At 49.6% G+C, this 23,207-nt stretch overlaps 7 protein-coding genes across 7 annotated transcripts; 3 read left to right on the top strand and 4 right to left on the bottom strand.

The window, feature by feature from the left end:
• Window positions 1–4,353: 4,353 nt before the first annotated feature.
• On the bottom strand, window positions 4,354–5,255 carry FSUBG_11601 (ribosomal rna small subunit methyltransferase nep1; the record flags this gene model as incomplete). Its single annotated transcript, XM_036676301.1, has 3 exons — window positions 4,354–4,830; window positions 4,885–5,144; window positions 5,213–5,255. The coding sequence occupies 3 exons, from the start codon at window positions 5,253–5,255 to the stop codon at window positions 4,354–4,356; spliced, it is 780 nt and encodes a 259-aa protein (XP_036532925.1).
• Window positions 5,256–6,114: 859 nt separating this feature from the next.
• On the top strand, window positions 6,115–6,682 carry FSUBG_11600 (ribosomal protein s17; the record flags this gene model as incomplete). Its single annotated transcript, XM_036676300.1, has 2 exons — window positions 6,115–6,249; window positions 6,311–6,682. The coding sequence occupies 2 exons, from the start codon at window positions 6,115–6,117 to the stop codon at window positions 6,680–6,682; spliced, it is 507 nt and encodes a 168-aa protein (XP_036532924.1).
• A 354-nt stretch (window positions 6,683–7,036) lies between these two features.
• FSUBG_11599 (adenosinetriphosphatase) lies at window positions 7,037–9,560 on the bottom strand (the record flags this gene model as incomplete). The annotated part of the gene is made up of 3 exons (XM_036676297.1): window positions 7,037–7,257; window positions 7,311–9,411; window positions 9,471–9,560. The coding sequence occupies 3 exons, from the start codon at window positions 9,558–9,560 to the stop codon at window positions 7,037–7,039; spliced, it is 2,412 nt and encodes an 803-aa protein (XP_036532923.1).
• Window positions 9,561–10,225: 665 nt separating this feature from the next.
• Window positions 10,226–12,356, bottom strand: FSUBG_11598 (oligomeric golgi complex subunit 6; the record flags this gene model as incomplete). Its single annotated transcript, XM_036676296.1, has 2 exons — window positions 10,226–11,992; window positions 12,042–12,356. 2 exons carry the CDS (start codon window positions 12,354–12,356, stop codon window positions 10,226–10,228), a joined length of 2,082 nt encoding a protein of 693 aa, XP_036532922.1.
• A 781-nt stretch (window positions 12,357–13,137) lies between these two features.
• Window positions 13,138–15,945, top strand: FSUBG_11597 (uncharacterized protein; the record flags this gene model as incomplete). The annotated part of the gene is made up of 3 exons (XM_036676295.1): window positions 13,138–13,566; window positions 13,926–14,585; window positions 14,638–15,945. The coding sequence occupies 3 exons, from the start codon at window positions 13,138–13,140 to the stop codon at window positions 15,943–15,945; spliced, it is 2,397 nt and encodes a 798-aa protein (XP_036532921.1).
• Window positions 15,946–18,741: 2,796 nt separating this feature from the next.
• On the top strand, window positions 18,742–20,125 carry FSUBG_11596 (solute carrier family 25 member 46; the record flags this gene model as incomplete). Its single annotated transcript, XM_036676294.1, has 8 exons — window positions 18,742–18,779; window positions 18,865–18,934; window positions 18,995–19,030; window positions 19,105–19,237; window positions 19,291–19,383; window positions 19,443–19,499; window positions 19,563–20,034; window positions 20,092–20,125. 8 exons carry the CDS (start codon window positions 18,742–18,744, stop codon window positions 20,123–20,125), a joined length of 933 nt encoding a protein of 310 aa, XP_036532920.1.
• Window positions 20,126–21,110: 985 nt separating this feature from the next.
• FSUBG_11595 (uncharacterized protein) lies at window positions 21,111–22,733 on the bottom strand (the record flags this gene model as incomplete). The annotated part of the gene is made up of 2 exons (XM_036676293.1): window positions 21,111–21,698; window positions 21,750–22,733. 2 exons carry the CDS (start codon window positions 22,731–22,733, stop codon window positions 21,111–21,113), a joined length of 1,572 nt encoding a protein of 523 aa, XP_036532919.1.
• Window positions 22,734–23,207: the final 474 nt, after the last annotated feature.

Raw genomic sequence — 23,207 nt, 5'->3', positions numbered from 1 at the left:
GGTCTCTTATAGAGCTCTGAGTGCCAGGACTGTCCGATCGGCTGCCTGCTGTGAGGTACCCGCTCGGATGCCTTGGCCGATATTGCAGGAGTCTTGGAGAATCCCCAAAGACTTTTGGAACTGGACGATTGCGTTGCTCAAGCGTTACTGGCTGAGCAATATGTAAGAGGAGGAGGGGGCTGGTGGGGAGACTGGAATATCGGTCAAGGTTGGCGGTGATGAGTAATGAGGAACCAGGAGTAGAGTACCTTAGGTAGAGCAGAGTAGCAACCCCAAATTGTTGGAGAAAATTAAAACCGAAAAATTTAAAAACGACAGATTAGAAGGAGTAAGAAAATCCACGAAGAAGAATGGTCCAAATAGATAGCGAGAAATACAGCGAGACAAGCAAGAAATGTTGGCCGGGTGAGGTGGCGGAGTGGATGAGAGAAGGCGGTCGAGAATGAAAAGGTAGGGATTTCGAGGCGACCCCAGGTAAAAAACAAGGCGTATCCGATTCGATGCCCCGAGATGAGTAACTGAGTGAGTGAGTGAGTTGTCCAGCTAAGGTAGTGCCGTGCGGAAGCCCAGAGAGGAATTCAATGGATCCGTACGGTACGGTAAGGCAGGGCAAGGTAGAAGAAGGCAAGGCAAGGCAAGGCAAAGCAAGGCAAGGTGAGGTGAGATGAGATGAGGTGAGGTATTGTGAGTGGCCCAAGTCGAATGGTGAGTTGTCTGTTCCTTAGTCTAGTCGGTCAATTGCTGCTTGGACCGACACCTCAGACGCCCAACACAACAAGAAACAAGAGAGGAGAGTCAAAGATGAATGGCCAAGTCCAAGATGTGAGATGGATAAGAGCACACACAAAGATCGGTTGGTGCCCGAGACTGTGATTAATCCTCGTCGCTCCAGATAGTCAAGGCACGACACGACACGGCAGTGAGTAATAAACAAGAGCCTGGACACACCAGGGTAAGGTATCCGGTATTGATGAATGTGACAAAGCTGCGATGCAATTCTAAGGCCCTTGTCCAAATGAACAGACGAGGCAGGGATGTGTGGATAGATATGCGTTTTGTGTTTGTTCTGTTAATTGCTCAAGGCAATTGGAGCAATTGCTCTGAGAAAATGGAGACCGGAGACTCTAGAGGCTCTGTCTATAAAAGAGAAGAGGAGGAAATAGGCTTGAGAGGGGGGGAAGTCGAAAGACGAAGAGAGAGAGAGAGAGACGCAGAGAGAGAAAAAGGAAGATGCAGCTAAAGAGAGAAGATCACCCGGACGGGATGCCCTGAGAAGGTGTCGTGAGGGTGGGCTCTACTTTGGAGGTACTAACTGTACTAACTGAATGTCTCTGCCCAGATGTTATGCTGATGCGTCCAGAAGGCGGCCAGACGCACGCCCACTGTCTCAGCCAACCGCCAACCCAGCCCTTCCGCTGCGTCTCATAACATGGAAGTCCAAGAGCCCTGTCATGCACCTCTTGTGACTGTGGCTCTGTGACTCGCTGACATCTGACCCTCTCGTGCTCTTCCTGTTCCCAGCTACCGTAGAAGTAGTCGCAAGTACCTACATCCCCTCTCTGTCGGGTGTGGGCAGGGCAGGGCATGGGTTCTGCATCACATCGCATCATAGTCTATCACGTTGGGTCGAATCACAGACACGATCAGGCATGGGCAGATCCATACATACTTCGTCCCCATCGTGGGCAGAGATATAGGGCTTCGCACGCGGCGAGCTGCCATGGAAGTGCTCTAGAACTGTGAGGTGTACTGTCCGGGCTTGTATATATATATATATATTTCAGTGGTACCTGAAGTGTTTGCTGGCGGTAATCGTTCACTTCCATTAACTTACTCCGTACCTTAACTGGACACATGGTGCGTGTCCCGTCTTGAGTTAGAAGCCGGCCCACTAGCCCCGCGCTATCCGGCAGCACCCGCTCATGATCACCCCTGAACCCTTCAAGCTCTCAACCAAAATTGGATATCCAGCTGTTGCTCTATTCAAGGTGGTTGTTATCTAAGCACCTGAACAATTCGAAAAGATTCTCCGATTTGGGCGGTGGTGAAAAAAGAGGCATCCCCCCTTTATGATATGCTGTGCTGTGCACATGCGGTTATAGCATCATGTGCCATCCTTGTAGCGACTTGTCCTAACTTGGTACCTGCAGCTAGAAGGGTCAGTCAACCTAACATCCATGGTGCCACGAATGAATGGATGGACGGATGGTTGGGTGGGAAGCTATGGGCATTGGACCAAACGTGGACAGCTCTCCTACGGCAAACTACTTTGATTAAGCCCCCCTTCACCACTCTCACTAAGTAAACCTGGCCCCAATTTCACTCACAAATGATAAACCACTTCCATATTAATTACATTAACTTCCATGCTTACCTAGGTGACACTGTCTTGACCTCTCATGTAGCCATGCAGCCGAGCTACTCCAAAACCGTCCTTCTGATACTGTCTTCTCCTCATATTGGTAGTCTACCTAGGTAGGTACCTACTCCCCCCCCCCCTCAGACCCCTCCGTACCTGCTATACCCTGGTACCTACCTACCTAAGTATGTAGCTCTGCTCATCCATCATATTTGATCATGGCAGAGCTCCCAGCACCAGATAATAACATCTGACTGTCCGCCACGGCTCGCTACCTTAGTTACCTACCTAGGTTATTGCTATAACAAGTATGTGTGACACGCAATGCTCATAACATATATCTTGTGGGTTGTCGTGGTTATCCTCTCGACCATCGTCTTTTTCTGTTCGATCATCGGAGAATAGCCCATGGGAATTGGTCCAATGACTTTCGGCCATCGATGCGTGACCACGTCAAGGCCAGCGGCTGGACTCACGGCGTCCGGCTTGATCCACCGGACCTCCACCGGCACTTCCACCCCCGGCCTGGACCGGCCAACCCCGGCCCTTCGGTTACCTTATCAAACATCAGATATTGAATAGGATTAAGCCCTCTTTGTCTGATGCTCGAGTCTGACTTGACTTGACTGGAACAACCAAGTATATGATTTTTTTTTCATTAAAAAATTTCTCTATAGATATTGTTCCATTCCATCAGGAAAAGAGGGCCATTTTGTGGAATAAAATATCCCACCGCAAGGCAGAGAACAACACGTCTCTAGTCTATGTAATGACTTGTCGTGGTGTTGGCCAAAGGCCAGGCCCGATTCGAACTTGCGGCCGACCAACATCCTGGCCATGTTTGCTGTAGTTATTGTTCGCCTCCTCAGCCTATCGTTCCTTTGCTCACTCCTCCGATGCACAATGGTTCAGATCCGGTGTTTTACCCTTCGAACCGCGTGGGGGCTGTTTACTTGACTGGCGACCTAACATACGTTGGTAGTAGTGAGGTAGTAAATAGCCAACCATCCTACATACAATGACCAACATCCTCAACTCCTTTCCTTGTACGTGACTACTTCAGTCGCTGTGGGGATCTTGCTGGCATATAACAACTATTCTGGCACCATCTTAAATGGTGCCCACGTCCTTCGTGGTCCCGCCACTCCAATGCTTCCCAGTCTTTCTCACAAGCTAGAATAGCTCTGGGCACGCGAGACCTACCAAAAGTGCGGGGCGATGTGGTGCTACACCAGCCATTTCTGGTGTGTTGCACATTCGCGGTTGCGGCGGATTGGCTTCACTTGGTGGCCTCAGTCCTAACGTTAGTCATGTCTTGGCTTCAGATATTGATTTCTGCTGTTTTGAGATACACACGCAAATCTGTTGGCTATCTGCACAATAGTGTACATATCCGCATCCTTCCTTATAATAGATATTGTCTTTTCTTTGACTGTCTGGCGCCTTAACTGTCCATCTATCGCGAATAACGCATTGAGAAGCGCTCAAGAACTATAACGGGATTGGCCCGTTGTGGTAGCTCCGTTATCCTCAAAAAAATCGAACTGCTGAGAAATGCAGATTCCATCGCAAGAGCTCCCCGAATCTTTCTCAAAATGCCTTGTCATGGCTTTCCCACCAAGAAGCGTCGATTCATTAGACCAATAAGCCCAAACAAATCTATAAGTAGATTCCACCCAAACTTAACATTGGCAAAACAACCATCAAGCACTGGGGCAAATAGAACAGACTCGCTGAGTGACAGTAGAAAAGAACAAATAGGAAAGTATGGGCCAGGTTGAAATGACCCATCAAGACGACATTCACGTCTCGGACCCGATGTTGAACGCCCCATGTTTTGGTTGCAAAAACAAGCGACAGCGAACACCCCAGGCATTCCAAGTTACAACCGAACAGTCTCAACCCCAACGAAGATGTTGTATCATCGTAGGGCGAGCCGGCATTTGGTATCCATCGCAGCTTCGGCCGCACGCCGGCTTGATTGGCGACAGGTCTTACATAATGTCCCAGACATCTTCAGCCGCGTGGCAGAACTTGCTGCAAGCAACACTAGCAGACAGAGAGTAGTTGCTGATGGAGATCTTCTCGTCAACAAGCGCATCGGCGAAGTTATCCTCACCCTTTGCCATAGCGCCAACAAAGACGCAGATGCTGTCCTTGGAATCCACGGTTTCAACATACTCACGAACCTTGACAAGTGGTGCATCGAAACTCAGAGTAACCTTGCGGCAATTGGGAGGCAAGTGGTCAGTGATGGGGTTCTGGATCACTCGGAGCAACTTCTCATTGGAGTTGGTGGAGCGGATGGACAGACGGTGCAAGAGTTGCACCATCAGACCGGCAAATCGCTTGAATGTTCGTGGGATACGGACTGAGGGCGAGACCTCGATCAAGACACCCTTGGCAGTATGGATGTAGATCTGGAGCTTGCCGGCCTTGTTGATAGGCGAATCCAGGAGGGTCAGTAAACACTAAGAGAAATGGTCAGCATGTTGAATGCCGACTCAGAAGATCAGAGTTGAAACCTGATGGGTGATGTCGGGACGAGCATCACTAATGTCCCGATTCATCTTGCGCATGACACCGATGTGCTCATCGCTGTTGAGCAAAGAGTACTTGTCCTCACGGTTGCGGCTGGTGCCTCCGTGAGAAGCCTTGTACGTCTCAAGACTGGCATTGGACAGGACGACGATCAGACGCTGAGAATCCTTGTCTGTGGGAGGGATGGGAGTGCTCTGCTCGGCAACCAACTGAGGAAGCGAGGGGGGAGGGAGAGACTGTGTGCCTATATTTTCCGACATGTCAATGACGACCCTGTAGGAATTGCAGGTCGAGTTCTTGGTTGGCTCTTACGAGGTCGCTTGACTCCAGCAGTTCGACGCTCGGGCGAAGACATGATGGAGGAGAAGAGAGAGGGCGAGACAGAGGCAGAGAGAAAAAGGTAAGTGGGCGGAGTTGAGCTTGGATGTTGGTTACTCAAGAGTGTCTCGAAACAGTCACGGACAGACAAGCCAGACAGTATGAATTGGTAGATACTGGAACAGTGAAATACCCAGACAGTACAATTGTATGATTGTATGCGATTGTTGTCGGTTGAATTGAAGCGAAGCTTGTCGCGTGCAGGTCCAGATGAAAAGGAAGAGTGAAAATTAGCCTCTGAGGAAGAGAGAAAAAAAGCGGCGCTTGCAATAAACAAAATATTGAACCCTGAGGCCAAGCCATATTCTGAAGGTAGGTACCTAAGGTAGGTAGCGGCCCCCACATCTCGCCGAAGCTCACGCACTGTCAGCGGGTCCCGGATGCCGAACGGGTAGAACACGCGGGTTCGGGGTATTTCGAAGGATGAAATCGTTGTATAATGACCAATAATTCCCTCAAAAAGACGTTGTCGTATTCGATATGGCCTCACTCAACGCCTAAAGAGACAATCAACGAACACATTGACTCGTTGCCCCTCGTCTTGCATTGCGGTTAAATGAGTTCTCGCTTAGAAGTTGCAGCCACGAGGATACCGGTATGTATCGTCGAGTCGTGTGAAGTGCTATCCAGCCAATCGGCGGGGTCCATATCGTAGAGCACTTACATAATCCTTCTCACACCCTGTACCGCTCCTCATTGGCTACTGAATTTTAGAGAGCCTTTGTGAGTAGGATGTCGAACAATTGACCGTGACAAGCAACTGTTGAACCAGCAACACTTCAGTCCTGCGAGACAAGCGAGTCAGCGCTCAGTTGGACAGAAGAGACATATTCGCCATGTCTTCTCCCGTAGCAAAGGCTGCGCGCCGTGTGACACACGAGCTTCATGGCGTTGTCGTCTCTGCTGGCCTAATGGACAAGACTGTCAAGGTCCGAGTTGGCGGTCAAAAATGGAACAAGATCGTGAACAAAGTAAGAGAATTCCCAAGTGTACTTCATAGGACCAAGAACACAGGCTAAAATGAATGTCTAGTGGTTTGCCGACCCTAAGCACTATCTCGTCCACGATCCCAACTCATCACTCCGAACCGGCGATGTCGTTTCCATTGTCCCTGGATGGCCAACCTCCCAGCACAAGCGTCACGTTATAAAGCAAATTATTGCGCCCTATGGAACGCCTACCGCAGAGCGCCCTCCCGTGCCCACGCTGGAGGAAAGGATAGCGGATTACGAGGCTAAGAAGGCCAAAAAGGATGAGCGAAGGGCGGCAAGAAGGCAAGAAGAGGAGAAACAGAGGCTTGAAGAGAAGCGTTTGGAAGACGAAAAGAAGGAGGCCAAACGCAAAGCATGGGAGGAAGCTCAGCAGAAGCGCAAACCTCAGACCTCGGCAAGCGACGTCGATTAAATTATTTCAACCTTGATATTACGAAACATGACTGCAACTCTCTAGGTGATGAGATGGGAATGGACAATGCGGGAAACATGCTTTTTGGGACAAGGCGACAGGAACAGAGGGCTGGAGCAACTAGGCTCTGTACGATATCATGCAGGGGGATCATGGCAGCAAAGATAGGGGTTTCAAACCAACTGTACTATTTGTAACATATAAATGACATACTAGACATTCAGCCCGTTTATAACTCCTCTACCCGTAGCCCAGTGTGTCGGACTGGGGTTGTGCTATCCATGATGCCCCTGCGCGTATAATGTATATGTGCCTTTTTGTTACATGTTGTATACCAGAATAATCGCAGTCTATCTACCCTCCCCTTTCTCCAAACTCTGTCGCCCAGTCTTCGTACTCTTTTAGACCAGCTTTACCAACACTCGGCCTTATGGTCGTCAAACTCGCCACAAAATCGGACAATTGAATTGGTCGGATCTCATCCATAGTCATGTGTAACAGTGCCTCTCCAAGCGATCGCAATGGCCCCATGGCTGCATCCTTCGCTAAGGCTGTGATATCTGAACCTGAAAAGCCTGTGATCATAAATTAGTCGGGTTTGCATGAAACGTATGAAAGAACTACCCACCATCTGTCAATGCCACCAACTTGAGGATATCATCATTAGACAAGTCGTGTTTCTGCTGGCCTAGAAGGGTCCTGAGCTGGGTCTCGCGAGTGGCCGGTTCAGGTAACGGGATGTATTGTCGTCGCACAAAACGTCTTCGAGCCGCCTCGTCAATTGCCCAGGGGAGGTTCGTCGCCGCCAACACAAGAACTCGGTTGGCGTCCCCCCTTTCCTTGTCTTTCTCGGTCGCTTCCCTTCCAGCAGCAGCACGTTGAAGATCGCTCCACTGAATAAGAAACTCTGTCTTAATCCTCATGGTAGCTTCGTGCTCTCCAGACCCTGATCTCTGTGAAAGCAGCGAGTCGATTTCGTCCACAAAGATAATACTGGGTGCGAGTGTCCGGGCCAATCCAAAAAGAGCTCGTACCAACTTTTCTGACTCGCCCAAGTATTTGCTTGTCAGGCTGCTTGCTGAAATCGAAAAGAATGTTGACTTAGACTCTGTTGCCACAGCCCTCGCGAGCATAGTCTTTCCTGTTCCCGGCGGTCCAAACAGGAGCATTCCTCTGGCTGGTTCTCGGAGGCCCATGAAAAGATCGGGCCGTAAAAATGGATAAACAACAGTCTCTCGAAGTGCGTTCTTTGCAATTTCAAGACCAGCCACATCACTCCAATGAACCTCGTCCCCTTGAACGACAATATCGTTCAATATTTGCTTGGCGGCTGCTGCATCGACACCAGCGGGTAGGTTCTTCAAAATTTGCTTCTTCTTGTTTTTCCATTCACTCATATCGTCAGGAGACTTTTCTAAAGTCTCTGATTCAGACGCATCGGAATCATCCTCTTGGGAACCGGCTTCTATAGGAGCCTCTTTCTCCCTCGCACGACGTGGCCTGGAACTTGTCCCATTCGTGTCATCGTCAGAGGCACTTGAGGTGGAGACTTGCCGAACTTTACGTTCACGCCGCCTTGACCTATCTCTGCTCTCAACATGGGGCCTCGAGGGTTTTAAGGATCTTCCAGGCTGCCTTGCTGCTGGACTGCGGGTTGGTAAGTTGCTTGACACACTTCTCCTCTCTGATGCTTCTCCAGAATCGTCGCCGGTCTCAGTATCGTTGGCTCGCTCTTGCCTCGATACTTTGCGTGGAGATGGCGAAGCGAGTCCGTTGCGTGAGTTGGGCAGTCTATCCATTCGGCTTGTGTAAGCATCTGATGGAGGTAAATCTTGATACGAAGACGAATTTAAAGCACTGGAGGCAGCAGTGACCGATAGCATGGATGGACGGGCGTAACAGTACTCATCAGAGTGTCGTGTATTTCCTGAAGGTTCTCCATCAAGATCGCGGTCCTTTGGCACAACCAAACGTCTCGAGTGGCTGTCCCATTGCGTTGGTACTGGCCTGCGAATTTGTTCCAAGGAAGTGCGAGAGCTAGGGCTCGCTGTGGCTGGAGTGGACTCCGACTGTGTCCCCCTTGCGAATCTTTCCCTTGAACCGAGCGCGCTCCATGCCAAAGTCGCTGCTTTACTTGATCCTTCGGCGAGTGGCTTTGCTGGCTTTCGTGGTTTGGTGGACTTTTCTCCTAATTTACCGGAACGCAAAGTCGTCCTCATGGTATGCTTTTCTGGGCTTGGTGTCCGTAACGTTTTGTTCGGTCTCGGTGGTAGAGCTGGCCCCCCAGGCGATGCAGATCGAGAGAGTGACGGGAGCGCCACGTTTGGATGTAGATGTGTGCTGGGTCCATCCACAATAGCAAGTTCTGATGACGTACGTCGAGGCTGTGATGGACGGTGTGGAAGGGTTGGTCGTGATAGTTCCGAATACTGCATGGCGGTGATTGTGCCCTGTCCAAGAGAACCTCTTCCCTCAGGAATACTTGGCCGCTTTGTCAACTTGCCGGCTGGTGGTTGCGGGGTGGTTGTCTCTTCTTGCCGTGAGATCCTGAGAGCTTCCAGAAGATCGATTCGTTCTTTGCACTGTAATTCCAGCTGTTTCAGTGCCTCTTGTAAGGCTTTCTCGGTGTCTGTACGTGGGCCATATGCGGGGGGTGCCCGATTTGCGTTGTAATCATAGATCTGATCCAGTGCAGCTCGCCAATGTCGCATGGCCTCTATTTCATTACCCTGAGACCCAAGTCAGTGATTAGTAGATAATTGAGGGAAGCGAAACAGCCACAACTTACCTGGCCTTCATAGTAAATAGCAGTTGAGCAACTTAGATAACTATCATCGTAGGTCTTCTGCAAAACAGCCAGGGCCCTGTTCCGTAGCATGGCTCCCACTGCAAATCACTACCATAGTAGCCCTGAGACTGGCTTGAGATGCGCCCTAGCCCGCCGACCGTGAAAGATTGCCGTTGTGTTGACTGTTATGTGTTTGGCGAGCAGAGCAGATTTGTGAAGGTTGTTTAGGTGGGGACGCGTTTGGGCTGAGTAGTTGAATTGATGAGCCAATGCCTTGGTATAAAAGGGTCGCGCACGTTGTAGTGTTTGATGTGATTGGAAAAAAGACGTGATCGAGTCAAGGTCGATGGTATAAGGCGCTGTCTCTGCTGCTGATGATAGTTAAACGTGATCAAGTTGATCGACCTGCATGCCTGACATGGATTAGCAGGTTAAACTTGGGCAGGCGGTGACGTAGTCTAGGATCGCACTGCCCACCCTAGTCGCAATAGATGGTGGCGGGGTAGATAATGAGCCTCATACATTAATGAGCTACCTTACCTTTAACAACCTAGGTCGGCAGAGCGCTCAATAACAGCTGTGGAAACATCCAGTGTAAAGCCACTCGTTTATTTGTTATCCAGCCGTTAGAAAATAATCAATGCGATAGAGTGCGCGAGTTATTAGGCGCTGCTATAATTTTTGCACTTCTGCTCAGTTGTATATCTAGATTCTCTACATGCTTACTCCTGGGCCATCTATATCGCCCCTTTTATCTATGAAAGCAATACACGAATCTCGGCGGTTGTTCTAGGGAAAACCGACCGTAGACCTTCGTCCTCTTCTGAATCAATAGATTCGTCATCCTCCTCAGTTATAACCTCTTCAAGCTGTTCAAAGTCATTGCAGAACTGTTCTGCTGCCTCCTCCGTAATTTGTCGAGCCAATTTCGAATCCTGTAGGTGCTTCAGATTATCCATGGCGTCCATGAGTGCTGATGGCAGAAAGTCATCCAATGTCTGGCTTGCTTGAGCGAGCTCTTTTTCATCCAACAAGGAAGCATTTTTGTCGTCATCCTCCTCCAGCTTCGTGAAGATTGCATCCAACCCTGACCCCTTTCGAAGGAACTGGTATTGACTTGTAATTAGTCCTTTAGCTGCATCGTCTGATTTCTCTAGCAGTCGTTTAGTTCGACGTTGCGTGAATTCGAAAGGCTCTAGACATGCTATTGCAGAAGATATACAATTAATCAGGAAAATCGCACCGTTCTGGGCATTCATGTTCTTAGCCATGTTTTCACAACCCGACATGAATGGTTCAAAGGCTTCCGAAAGCACATTCTCGAATTCGCTCTCGCGATCCTCCGAGGTCGATAAGGAAGAGTCGTAAGTTTTACTGATGGCCTTGAGTTGTTTGAGCGAATCTTGCAAAAATGCAGGTGGGCCAAGGTCTAATGGAGCGTGCTGAAATTCTCCTTGTAGAGTTGCGATATGATCTCTGACAAGTGCTCGGAACTGGCGTAAGGCCTCTATTTCCAGGCCTCCAATCAACTCTACCAAGTTGGAGTTGGGACCGAGCGTTTTTTGAAAAGTGATCCGGTAGAAATTGATCAGATTTGCGAGTTTATAGGCAGGTATGGTGTCTTCGTTGGCTTGAATCACCTGCTCCATCCTTTGGCGAAGCACGCGGGCGGCTGCAGAGACGTCGCGGTCGACTAGGTCGTTCAGTGCCTTGAGCGCATTAAAGTCAGCCTCGGCCTCATCGTCCTCTGCAATGAGGCGCCAGATCTCTGCGTCTCGGCCAGATTTGAAACCCCTGGCAAGTTCCTCCCCTTCTGCGACAAACAAAACCTCCAATGCCTCACGTTCACTGACAGTGGCTGAATGAATCCAAGCCAGCATGTCACCGACGTAGCGTAGCGGATCATGTGCCAGCATGTCGATGGGCTTGACAGAGGGATCTTCAGTACCAGAGGGCGAGGCACCTGTCAAAGCGACATAGAATGAGTCTGAAAGGATTCGTTCTCGAGCCTCGGAGAAGAAGTCGAGGCAGTTCTGGAACAGTGACGGCTTTTCGGCAAGAACTCGCAATGCCCGACGAATCGATGAGTTCATCTGTGGGTTTTCGAGATTCAATGTCTTGAACTCTCGCTGTATCCATTTGTAAAGCTTTTGGAAACCAAAATTGATGTTCTTCGACGTTTGCTCCATCAGTTCTAGACCCAAAGTCTGTTTCTCGAATCCAAGCAGGATCTCGCAATCCTTACTGATCTTTTTGGCTTTGCTTAAGGCATCGAAGAAGCGGTCATCTACTGGCTCGGCTGTTTGAGTAAGTGCGGCAACCTCATTCTCCGACATGACAAAATGCTTCTTGAAAGCGCCGAGCAGCTCTTGCTTCACCTCAACCTGTCTCTTCTGCTCCAATAGGGAGGATGCCTCGGAGAGTGCTGGCAATGTCTGCCTATGAGCTACAACAACTTGGCTTTTCATGTCCTCGTAGCCATTGTTAAGCTTATCAATAGTCGTCTTGATACGCCGAAGTTGCTATTGCCATGTTGGTACGATTTTCTGTAAAACAAAGGCTTGAACCCACCTCTGCAACCCGCCCAAATTCGGCAATAACTTCCCCGTTACTGTCGATGACTTCTTTTTGTAGGTCTAGTCGAACACGTCGACGAGTTTCGGCATCGTTTTGGATCCCGCGTTCATCAAGAAGAGCGAGAGCGTCTCGAAACTCTGTATCAGAATGAGTCGTCGAAAGGACACTGGTCACTTTGGATGTAAGTGGAGTGATCCCTCTTGGTGTTGAGGGAGTTTGTGGATAGCCATCTGGAGCAAGAAGTGATGAAACAGAGGCATCCTTCATAGGCAGGCTCTTCAATGACAATGAGCGATCTGTAGGTGCCATATCGTAGTAAAACAGCAGTAATGCTGCTCAGTCGAGTTGTTGCCGTCGGCAAACCTTAACTTATTCCGCGCAAGTCCATGAATCGACCGAGCCCGATGGAGCAACTGAGTAAATCTCTCAATTTGGATCTTAAAACCAACAGCGACCACGAGCGATCCCTATACAGAAACTCCTTATAAGACAAGCACGATCATGTAGATGGGAGTGCCAGGTGTCGTAAAGGGTGCATGGAAGAGGAAGGCGGTGTGCAACCATTCATTGGGTCTTATCGGTATTTGCCAGGCAGAATCGCACACCGCTCTGTAGCGTCATACCGGCGACTGGTGATGCCTGGAGCATTAAACTGTCTGTCTATTATCAACCTCCAAGTGATTTATTCACTTTTGTTTCAGGTCAGAGGTGCATGGTGTACTTGTGGTCTCTAACTCCCATTTGATCAGACTCTGTCACACCGGACCGTTCCCTTGCTTGGAGTAGGCATGTGCCTCGGGTCACGCTTATCGTGATCAACGTCCCCTCGTGACCTTGGGTTACCTGTCCTCCATATTTCACTGACGTTCGGCGAATAAATTTACGTTCATCGCAATTCCTGGATCCCTAAATCCAACAAAGCCCGGGTCCAATTATTTCATCATCCAGGTGGAAGGAAGCAACCCTTGCTCGTCGCCAATTACGGCAAGACAACAACCCAGTATCAACATCATTAATCGCCTTCGAACCGCCTCGACCCATACCAACATGCCCGCCGATCCTTACGCTTGATTCATCGACAGAACTCGATATGTCCTCCAAGTTATTCTCCCGATCGAATTTCCCTGCAAGAGGGTCCCGATCGTTTTATGAAGAGCTACGTTCTGGGGATGATGACGAGTACGATCCCGGCATCGATGAAGAGAACCTTGGGCATCGATTTGATGACGATTTTCATCCCGAAGGACTTGATATTGGCGATAGCCGCATGACAATAGAAAGTGCAGCTCTGGATCCAAAGGGCAAAGGAAGGGCTAAGACACGAAGGACGCAGGCGCAAAATTCCGGCGGACCGTCGCCGCGATGGCACCAACAGGACGACGACGGTGACAACGAGGTGCCAGCATCGTTACTCATGGAGCCAAACGAAGCAGTCAACTTGCCCCCAACGTCGCCCAGACGAGCAGCCCCATCCAACAATCCTCAAGGTCCAGAAGCTGCAGGCCCATCATCAGCACGGGTAAGGGCCCAGTGGGAAGCAGCCACAGCCCAGCAACAACTTCATCAGGAAAATAGATATGGGGTGCCCGCAGGACCACAACCTATACCTGTAGCTAGGGGCTCAATAGCGAGTAATCCGAGGGAGAAAGCACTCTGGCGATGGGTTAACACCTCAAATCTAGACAGTTTTATGCGGGATGTTTACGACTATTATGAAGGTGGGGGGCTGTGGTGCATTCTGTGTGCTAACGCCCTCTGGCTCTTGCAAGTATTCGATCATCAAGGTACGAAACATGAGTGGCTAATCAGTGCTTCAGGGAGACACTTTTCGTCGCGGTGTTGCTCACCTTCTTATGTCAATGCATTGACTATTCAAAGATTCCACACAGCAAGTCCCTGCATGAGGTTGTAGTTCCCCAATGCACGCGCAAAATGTCGGGTCTCTGGAACCTGGCTATTTGGCTTTACACCTTCTTCTTCATCTGGAAATGTGTACAATACTTTGTGGAAATTCGCCGTCTCCTCTACATCAGGGACTTCTACATTTACTTGCTGGATATCCCAGAACAAGACATGCAAACTGTTTCGTGGCAGGATATTGTGGCTCGTATCATGGCGCTGCGTGAACAGAACCCGAAGACTGCAACAAACATCACACCGAAACTGAGACAGTTCATTGGCAGCCAGTCGAAAGAACGGCTTGATGCACACGATATTGCTAATCGACTCATGCGTAAAGAGAATTACCTCATCGCGATGATCAATAAGGATGTCTTGAACTTGTCTTTGCCAGTTCCCTTTCTTCGTGGCCGCCAGCTATTTTCAAAGACAATGGAATGGTATCTTCATTACTGCATCCTTGATATGGCCTTCAACGAATTGGGCCAAGTTCAGCAGGACTTTTTGCGCCCAGATCGCAGACGTCTCTTGAGCCAGAAACTGAAGCAGCGGTTGATGTTCGCGGGGTTCCTCAATCTTATCTTTGCGCCTGTTGTGCTTGCATACGTTGTCATTGTTTACTTCTTTACTTATTATTATGTCAGTAGTTGAGCCCAGGCACTTTGTTCCTTGAAAGCTAATTCCTTTACAGGAGTACACAAAGGACCCCAAGCAAGCTGCAGCGCGCAAGTACACTTCTCTTGCAGAATGGAAATTCCGCGAATTCAACGAACTGCCACATATATTCTACGAAAGGCTGCACATGTCTTATCCATTCGCCACTCGGTATATCGATCAGTTCCCGAAGAGGATGACTGAAGATATTGCACGAACCATCGCCTTCATGACAGGTGCAATTACTGCCATTCTCGCCGTGGGCTCTATTCTTGACTCGGAGCTTTTTATTAACTTCGAGATCACGAAAGACAGACCAGTCCTGTTCTATCTCGGAATTTTTGGTGCCATTTGGGCTATCACCCGAGGAATGGTGTCCGAAGAGACATTGGTGTTCAATCCTGAATATGCCTTAATGAATGTCATTGAGTACACACACTACATGCCCGATCACTGGAAAAACAAGCTTCACAGCTTCGAGGTTAAACAGGAATTTGCAGAGCTTTACAAGATGAAAGTGGTCATCTTTCTCGAGGAGGTAATGGGCATAGTCACGACGCCTATGTTGCTCTTGTTTTCACTGCCTAAATGCAGTGACCAGATCGTCGATTTCTTCCGCGAATTCACAATCCACGTTGACGGCCTCGGCTACGTCTGCTCCTTTGCGGTATTCGACTTTCAGAAAGGACCAGGGAATACGGGTCATCAGGGGCAACGACCCGATGTTCGTGAGGACTACTACTCAACGAAGCACAACAAGATGGCCGCATCCTACTTTGGATTCCTTGACAACTACGTTACAAATCCCAAGACTGGCATCCCCGGCCATACACCGTTTGGGGGAAAACCAGCCTTCCACCCACCTCCAGCTTTCCCAGGACTTGCTTCTCCATCATTAGGAGCAGACATGCAGGGTTCCCACATTGGTCGGGCGGAAACGGGACGTGCCAGAAGTCGAGCCCCTGGTGGACGAGGACCACGTACGGGACCAATGCCACAGCCCTCCCCAATGGCGTCTATGCTGTTGGATCAACATCATCAACCTGCTGGGGTGAACATGGGTGCACGTAGTCTTCATTGGTCAAGGTATCCGCGAGCACTCCGCGGGGAAAGCCAGATAACTGAAGAAGCTGAAGATAGCGCCATGAGGCGAACTGGGGAAGATGACGAACTGTACGAGCCAGGGGGAGAACTAGGTGAATCGACCTGGGAAACGTCCCCCGCGAAAGGGGTGACTCGAGAGAACAGTGCAGCCAATACAGACGATCCTGGTGAAGGGGTATTGGGTATGATATACCAGCTTCAGCAAACGCAGCGGTCCCGGCGCGGTGGGGGCATGGTCTGATATAGAACATCTCTCGGGGGTCTCATTCATTCATTAATTTTCCCATTTTGGGTGAACCACATGGCGTCAAGGCGCATACTGGAAGTTATCTCCCCGGAATACCCTACTCCTTGGAAAACGGAGGTGGATTTTATTGGCGCTTAGCATAGATTGGGTTTTGTTTATTGCAACTATCTGTCTTGTGACTGGCAATGAAGGATTTAAGCATCGGAGCGTCGGTCAGTGTACCTGAGCGGCAGGAGTAGACTCTTGGGTATAAATGATCAAGTCTACTATATTTACCTAGGGTAAAGCATTTTATCCATTACTGAGCTCCTGGAAACTGTACTGGCAGGTTTGCTACTCTCAGGTCCCGCCATACGACAGGCAAATGAATTTCAACGAGAACATCGTGTTTGATGATAAAACCGAGGCCGTTCGCACAGACAACTAAAACACAACCAACGAGAAGTTTCTTGCACGGAGACTATATACGATAGGTAGTAAATGGAGTGAATGGGAGAGGAGATTTAGAAGAGGGTATGATATTGATGACATTAAAATCTAGCTTATTCAGACCATAACTATCAGATCAGCCAGATGCAACCACACGAGTTTTTGCCGGGGACTCCAACGTGGGTGAGTATTCAGTTCGAGGACGAGGGCTGATTGATTAATTACCCAACTAGAGAGAATTGGGTCCCCGAACTGATTGATAACCTAGTTCCAATGTGTGAGACCCCCTGTCATACCCTGATCCCTGGGTTGCAACCAGGCTCATGATTCGGTGGAAGATGAGATTCGACTCGGTATGTATGTACTGCAAGTCCAACGCCCACCCGTGTCTGTGGGCATGAGTGAATATCCATATCATTCAAATATTTCCTTTTAGATAGATATATATATATACATAGGCGTATTCTCATCTATATCAGTACTAACAGCAAGCCTGACTAGCGTCGCCTGGTCGTCCTACGCTATCCCTCCCCTTAACATCAGAAGCACTTGACACCCTTCTTGTCCAATGGAGAACTAACTATCGGTAGATGTGAATGAATAAATGATGGAGGGATGGTAACGCCGCGTGGTCACGATGGCTCGTCCATGGATAGGTATCAGTCAGTCATGGGTGCACCCTCTGTCTCTTGTGGAGTTGATGGCCTCAGATCTCCAAAGCTACCGTAGTTGAAGATGGATGAAGGACGAAATAAGATGGGAAGGAATCTCCGTCCTCCCTATTAAGGTAAGGTATTCCTTTGCCTCACGTTTCCGCCCGATATTTGTATTTCTCGCAACGGCATGTTGTTAACCTCGGCAGCTAATAAAGATCGATACATACTAACTACGGACTGATCTTGATCTTGATTCCAAACCCGACGAGACGGTTACAGGGATTATGATATGATATCAAGTGGCGCTGATCCACTCTGCAAATAAGCAAATTGGCCAGTTTACGTACAGAGATGAGCATCTACCTACTAAGTAGTGGAGATACCTACCGAGTAGATGGTCTTCCTTGGTACTGTATACCAGTGTGACCTGCCACGCCTTTCTTGGGCGCCAATGCGCACTGATGAGCTGAGAGACAATCAAATGTATCTAGGTACGAATATATACAAACAGAGCATTGGTAAATAATGTCAGGCCTCAATTTGCAGCAAGGCCAGCAGCATTCGTGGGGAATTGCAGTACTAAAGATGAACTTGTGATATTAGGGCCAAGTCCACCACCAGTTTCTCCGGCGGTAGATAAACTGGTAATGGATATGACTGCACTTCCGCGGGCATATAAATTATAATAAGCGCAACAGGAGATGGCGGAGAAATGGACAACGGCACCAAGTACCTCGCCTCACAATTTAGCAATGGAAAATACCTCGCTGTTTGCTAACTGACTTTATAGTCCTTTGTTATCTGAGCCGACGCGCCGAGCTCCCTGAACCATGCTAGTTCAAACGACAGAGGAGGGGAAAAGAGAAGACGTAGGTAGACTATGGAGACAGAGGTAAGGTAAGGTAAGGTAAGGTAAGGTAAGTAGGTAGCTTTGCAGCAATAATTTGACGGAAGGGTACTTGCCGTAGCTCCCGTCCGGACTCCGAGGCCGTAAACGGAGCTGTCTCGTCCCCAGAAAAAAAAAAAATTCAAAAAATCTAGGTACTATACCTACTAGAGGCAGTATGGGAGGGACTGCCCTGGATAGAGGGTAGCTCCAATGCCTACAGGTACTTAACCCTGGCCTGGGGTTTTTCCCGCGCTGTCCAATTCAGACTAGGTAGGTAGGTAGGTATCTTACCTACAGTACTTACTATAGGCAAGGTAGAGTAGAATAGTACATACCTACAGTAGAACACCACGACCAGCCTCTGAACTACTTTTTTGCTCCATCGCCTCCGCTCGGCTTTGGACTTGTTGCTTGCATTTCTTACACCTTAACTGCCGGCGACAAGACTCATCATTCATTGATCGGTGTATTCGAATAGACCGAGGCGAATCAAGAACAGGCCTGTCTCGGACATAGCAATCACTTTGCACGGTCTTTTCAGCTCCAGCAAGTCGAGGCCGTGTTTTTCGCCCCGAACTTAGTACCTAGGCCTTATCTCAACTTCGTCATCGTCATCGTTTTAGCGACCATCCTCCGGCGCAACTCCATATCTTGAGCCTCCTGCAGCCCCGTACGCGACATAGCCGACTTCATCTACGGCACAGATCGCTCGCCGTCACTTCAATAGCAGCAATTGCCTCGATACCTCCTCCAGTCGCCAACCTGGCGGCCCTCGAGACCAAGCCTTTCGGCGGAGCATCGGAAGCTGTGGCCGCCATGGCCCAGCCAAGTGCAGAGCCAGTCGAAGAATACGAGTGAGCACAACTCAGCATCTTTATCAAGATGGACATGTTCACCTCAGGGCCTCGAAATTGACTGTTTTCTTCTTCTTTCGTACAGCTATGAATCTCTCCCGCCCAACTTCTCCCTGCTGCAGAACATGGCAGCAGGCGCCTTTGCGGGCATAGCAGTATGAAGCATCCTACAAGCAATACAAGTTATACCGGGCTAATTCTGCGTCTTCCTACAGGAGCACACTGCCATGTATCCCATTGATGCAATCAAGGTATGCTTCTGCCCTGCACTCTCTCTTTGCGTGTTGCTTGCTCTGTCGATCTCGAGTCTGACACAATTACTTAGACCAGAATGCAAATCCTCAACCCCAGCACCACACCGGCCTACTCGGGCGTCATTCGTAATACCGTTCAGATTGCCCGCACCGAGGGATTCTTCAGCTTATGGCGCGGTATGTCTAGTGTCATAGTTGGAGCTGGTAAGTCAACCACGTCATGGCCAGGCCTATTAACTGTAGCTAAAACCGCTTAGGTCCTGCACACGCCGTTTACTTTGCAACATACGAAGCAGTCAAACATGCCATGGGCGGGAACCAGGCCGGTGTACACCATCCCCTCGCTGCCGGTAAATACACAATTTGTGCTCAGTTTGCGTTCTGACAGCTACTAACTAAATTTCCGCAGCCACCAGTGGTGCCGCTGCCACTATTGCTAGCGACGCGTTCATGAACCCTTTCGATGGTACGCCCCCTACTCCGCAGCCGTTCGAGCACCCAGAACATGTTCGCTGACAACCCTTTGCAGTCATTAAGCAGCGCATGCAGATTCAAAATTCGAGCAAGATGTACCGATCCATGCTGGACTGCGCCAAGTATGTCTACAAGTCCGAGGGCTTGGGCGCTTTCTACATCTCGTATCCTACGACGTTGTCCATGACAGTCCCCTTCACAGCTCTACAGTTTCTCGCATACGAGTCTATTTCTACCGCCATGAACCCCGCAAAGAACTACGACCCCTTGACACATTGTTTGGCTGGTGCCGTCGCTGGTGGCTTTGCTGCTGGTCTTACCACCCCCATGGATGTCATCAAGACTATGCTCCAGACTCGCGGAACCTCCACTGACCCTGAAGTGAGAAGCGTCAACAGTTTTATCGGAGGCTGCCGCCTATTATATCAAAGAGCCGGTGTCAGAGGCTTCTTCAAGGGTGTACGACCTCGCATTGTTACCACGATGCCCAGCACAGCCATCTGCTGGTCGGCATATGAATTTTCAAAGTATGTGACATGGTTAAATCAAATTGTCAACTGAAGCTAATGTTCAAACTCAACTAGGTCCTATTTCATCAAGCGCAACGATGCTGCTTGAACATCACATCTAAGTCTTGGGATACTTGGATGACCAGCATAGATTTGCAACCATATTCGACCCCCTACGATTGTCTTAATGAGAGATGGATTTGGGAGCGAGGACGCTTTAGAGAGCATGGATATGGGACTAAGACGACTACAACGACATCATCCAAAATACCCTTAAACAAAACCCTTTTGATTCGACGCTTCCCCGATTTGGTCCGAGCCCTTTATACCGAGGACCTCTACCGACTTTGCAACTGACCACGGCCTCTCAAGGGACGACGGTTGAATGAAGATCGAGGCAAGCGACGGATCGTGTACATAAAGAAATTAACCACTTCTTACGAACGAAAAAAAAATCGGAGAGCGGCGACATGGATGGGAAACGGATAAGTTATTGCTAGTGTTGATTCACGCAGTTAGACAGCGGAAGAGTGTTATGATAGGTTGTCTGTTATTACTTCTGTCAAAATACTAAGCGGGTATGCTTTGCCATGACACAATTTCCAACTGGCCTTGATTTACACATTATCTTGGATCTAGCACAAGCTGTATCTATTCCAATTGGAGCAATCGGCTTGTTCTGTTCCTCAAGGTGGCAATGCGTGTGTCCATTGGGATGTCGCTGTAGCGCCGACATCGGCGGTGGTGGTGGGTGATATTGTACCGAGGCCGAGCAAACACGCTTCATCGAGTTCCTAAAAACTAGGCAAATAGATTTACAAGTTGACTTGGTATAAAGATAGAATTCTCAAGGTATACCATCTCACTATATACTGTTCTTGACGAAAGTGAGCGATCTGCGGAAACTCCGACGCCGTTAACCCCTGTACTCCTGTTGGAGAGAGAGTCCCGCCCTTCTTGATCTCTAGGTAAAGATGTAGATACCAGCAAAGACTCCCTCGCGATCAAGCAAAACTGCCTCTGTAGTTGGCCCCTTCGCTATGTAACTCCTTAGTAGTATCTTTTGCAAAACTTCAAAATCTGTCGTGTGCTTTCTAGAATCCAAAGGGTTGGCCACCGAACTGGAACTTGATATTGGGACCACCGCCGCCACCGCCTTGCTGGAACATGAATGGATGACCACCACCGCCACCGAAGGGGTTGCCCTGTCCCTGAAAAGGATTTGGTCTCTCTTGAGAGTTGGGATCATCGCCACGGTCGAAACGGGCACGTAGCTCGGGGTCGCTAAGAACTTCGTATGCCTCGTTGATGCTGGCCATCTTCTTCTCGGCCTCTTCCTTGGGGATACCTTGTTTGGCAGCCTTGTCGGGGTGGAAGATCTTTGATTGCTTGCGATAGGCAGACTTGATTTGGCGCTCGTCGGCGTCGTTCTCGACACCAAGCACCTTGTAGTAGTCCTTGGTCTTGCTGCGCTTGAGGGCAATGTGAGCCTTGTTGAGAATTGGGTTGACCCTGTCCTTCAAATCGGGGCGGATCTCGGCGGCCTTCTCAAGGGTAGCAATGGCCGCGTCGTAAAGCTCACTCTTGAGTTGAGCCTTGCCCTTGTGAAGAAGACCCCAGAAAGAGTCAGGGTTGAGTTGTAGTGACTCGTCACAGTACTTGGCGGCTTCTTTGTGGCTTGACTATGGCAGAGTTAGTGATACGCAGGGTGTGAACGAGGCCGAAGAACTCACCTCAGTGTATGCTTGACAAGTCATCTCGGTCAGATTCTCCAAAAGCTGGATACGGGCGGTCTTGGGGATGCTCTTGTTCTTCTTAAGCTCCTCCACCTGGTTTCGGACATCAGGCACCAAGCCAGAATCATCGGCAGTACCGACTAATGCCCTACCCGCTGTGGTGGGCTGTCCTCGGCTGAGTTGCCCCTGGATCTTCTTGTATGCTTTCTCAACCTTCTTCTCCTGCTTGTGTAACTTCTTGCAGATCTTGGAATCAGGATCTGACTGAAGACACTTCTTGACTTGCCCGATACCATTCTCCAGGTCACCCAAAGCGTAGAACGAAGTCGCCGAAATGACGATATGGGGAGAAGTGTCAACGGGCTTCATGTGAAGGACATGTTGCAAGTCGCTGAGAGCGAGTTCGACATCGCCGAGCTCGAAGCGACAGTACGCTCGGAGTTCGCGCAGATGAGGAGACCGACTCGCGACAACGATTGCAGTACCGGCGTGACTGACACACTCCTCCCACTTCCCGCCCTTACTAGCCATGTCAGCTAGGTGAGCTGCCAGCTTGGCCTCTTCTAACTCGACAAACTCAGCCGACTTGGGAGCCTTTCCAGCAAGACCGTACTGTGCCTTTGCGGCATCCCAATCTCCAGCCTTGGCACGAAGCCTGGCGAGTTGAAGATGGGCTCCCTCAAAGCCGGGCTTGAGGGACAGGACTTTGTTGAAATCGTCAGTTGCCTGCGAGGTTCGGCCGAGTGAGAGATATGCGGTGGCCCGCTTGAAGAGAGAAAGATAGTTCGTCGGGTCGCGGGCGATGGCTGCGTCGTAGTACACGAGGGCTTCACTGGTCTCGCCTCGGGACAGATGCGACTGTGCCTTTGTCAAAAGGTTCGAAACAGGGAGATCGGCCGGGATATCTTGCGGCGAAAGGGCGCTGGCAGTTGCGAGGAAGGCCGTAGCGGCCATTGCCAGACCAGCAAGATTGAGATGCATCTTGATCAAGTTTGTTCGAGTCCAACCAAGTATACTATCGATAGGTCGAGGGGCAAATCGCAGGCGACATGTACAGATTGGAGGGTGCTAATGGGAACGCATCAACTTCAGTGGGTGCAATAGTCGACAACAACGATGGCAAAGTCTGCTTGAGTATAGAAGAATAGGAACAAAGAAAGAAAGAAAGAAAGAATTGATGAATGGAGGTTTCAGCAATTGACAAGGGACAAAAAGGACAGCTCAACTTGTTAAGTTAAAAGAAGCCAACAACCGGAAAAGGCGACACGACACCACTCAACTTAGCCGGGAAAGTTAATGTCTGTCAGCCAGGTACATGGATCAGCCTGGAATGCCATAGGTGGCCACAAGTACTTGTCTACCAATGCATCTCGGACGAGTCTAGCACCTTCTGCCTGCAGGAATTAGCGGCGGGCACTATAACTTAGCACACTCGGGGACCGAATCATTGCTGGC

Source organism: Fusarium subglutinans (genome assembly GCF_013396075.1).
Source record: "Fusarium subglutinans strain NRRL 66333 chromosome Unknown NRRL66333_c0000224, whole genome shotgun sequence".
Taxonomy (NCBI): Eukaryota; Fungi; Ascomycota; class Sordariomycetes; order Hypocreales; family Nectriaceae; genus Fusarium; species Fusarium subglutinans.
The sequence above is the reverse complement of the archived record's forward strand: the minus strand, read 5'-3'. Positions and strand labels throughout refer to the sequence as shown.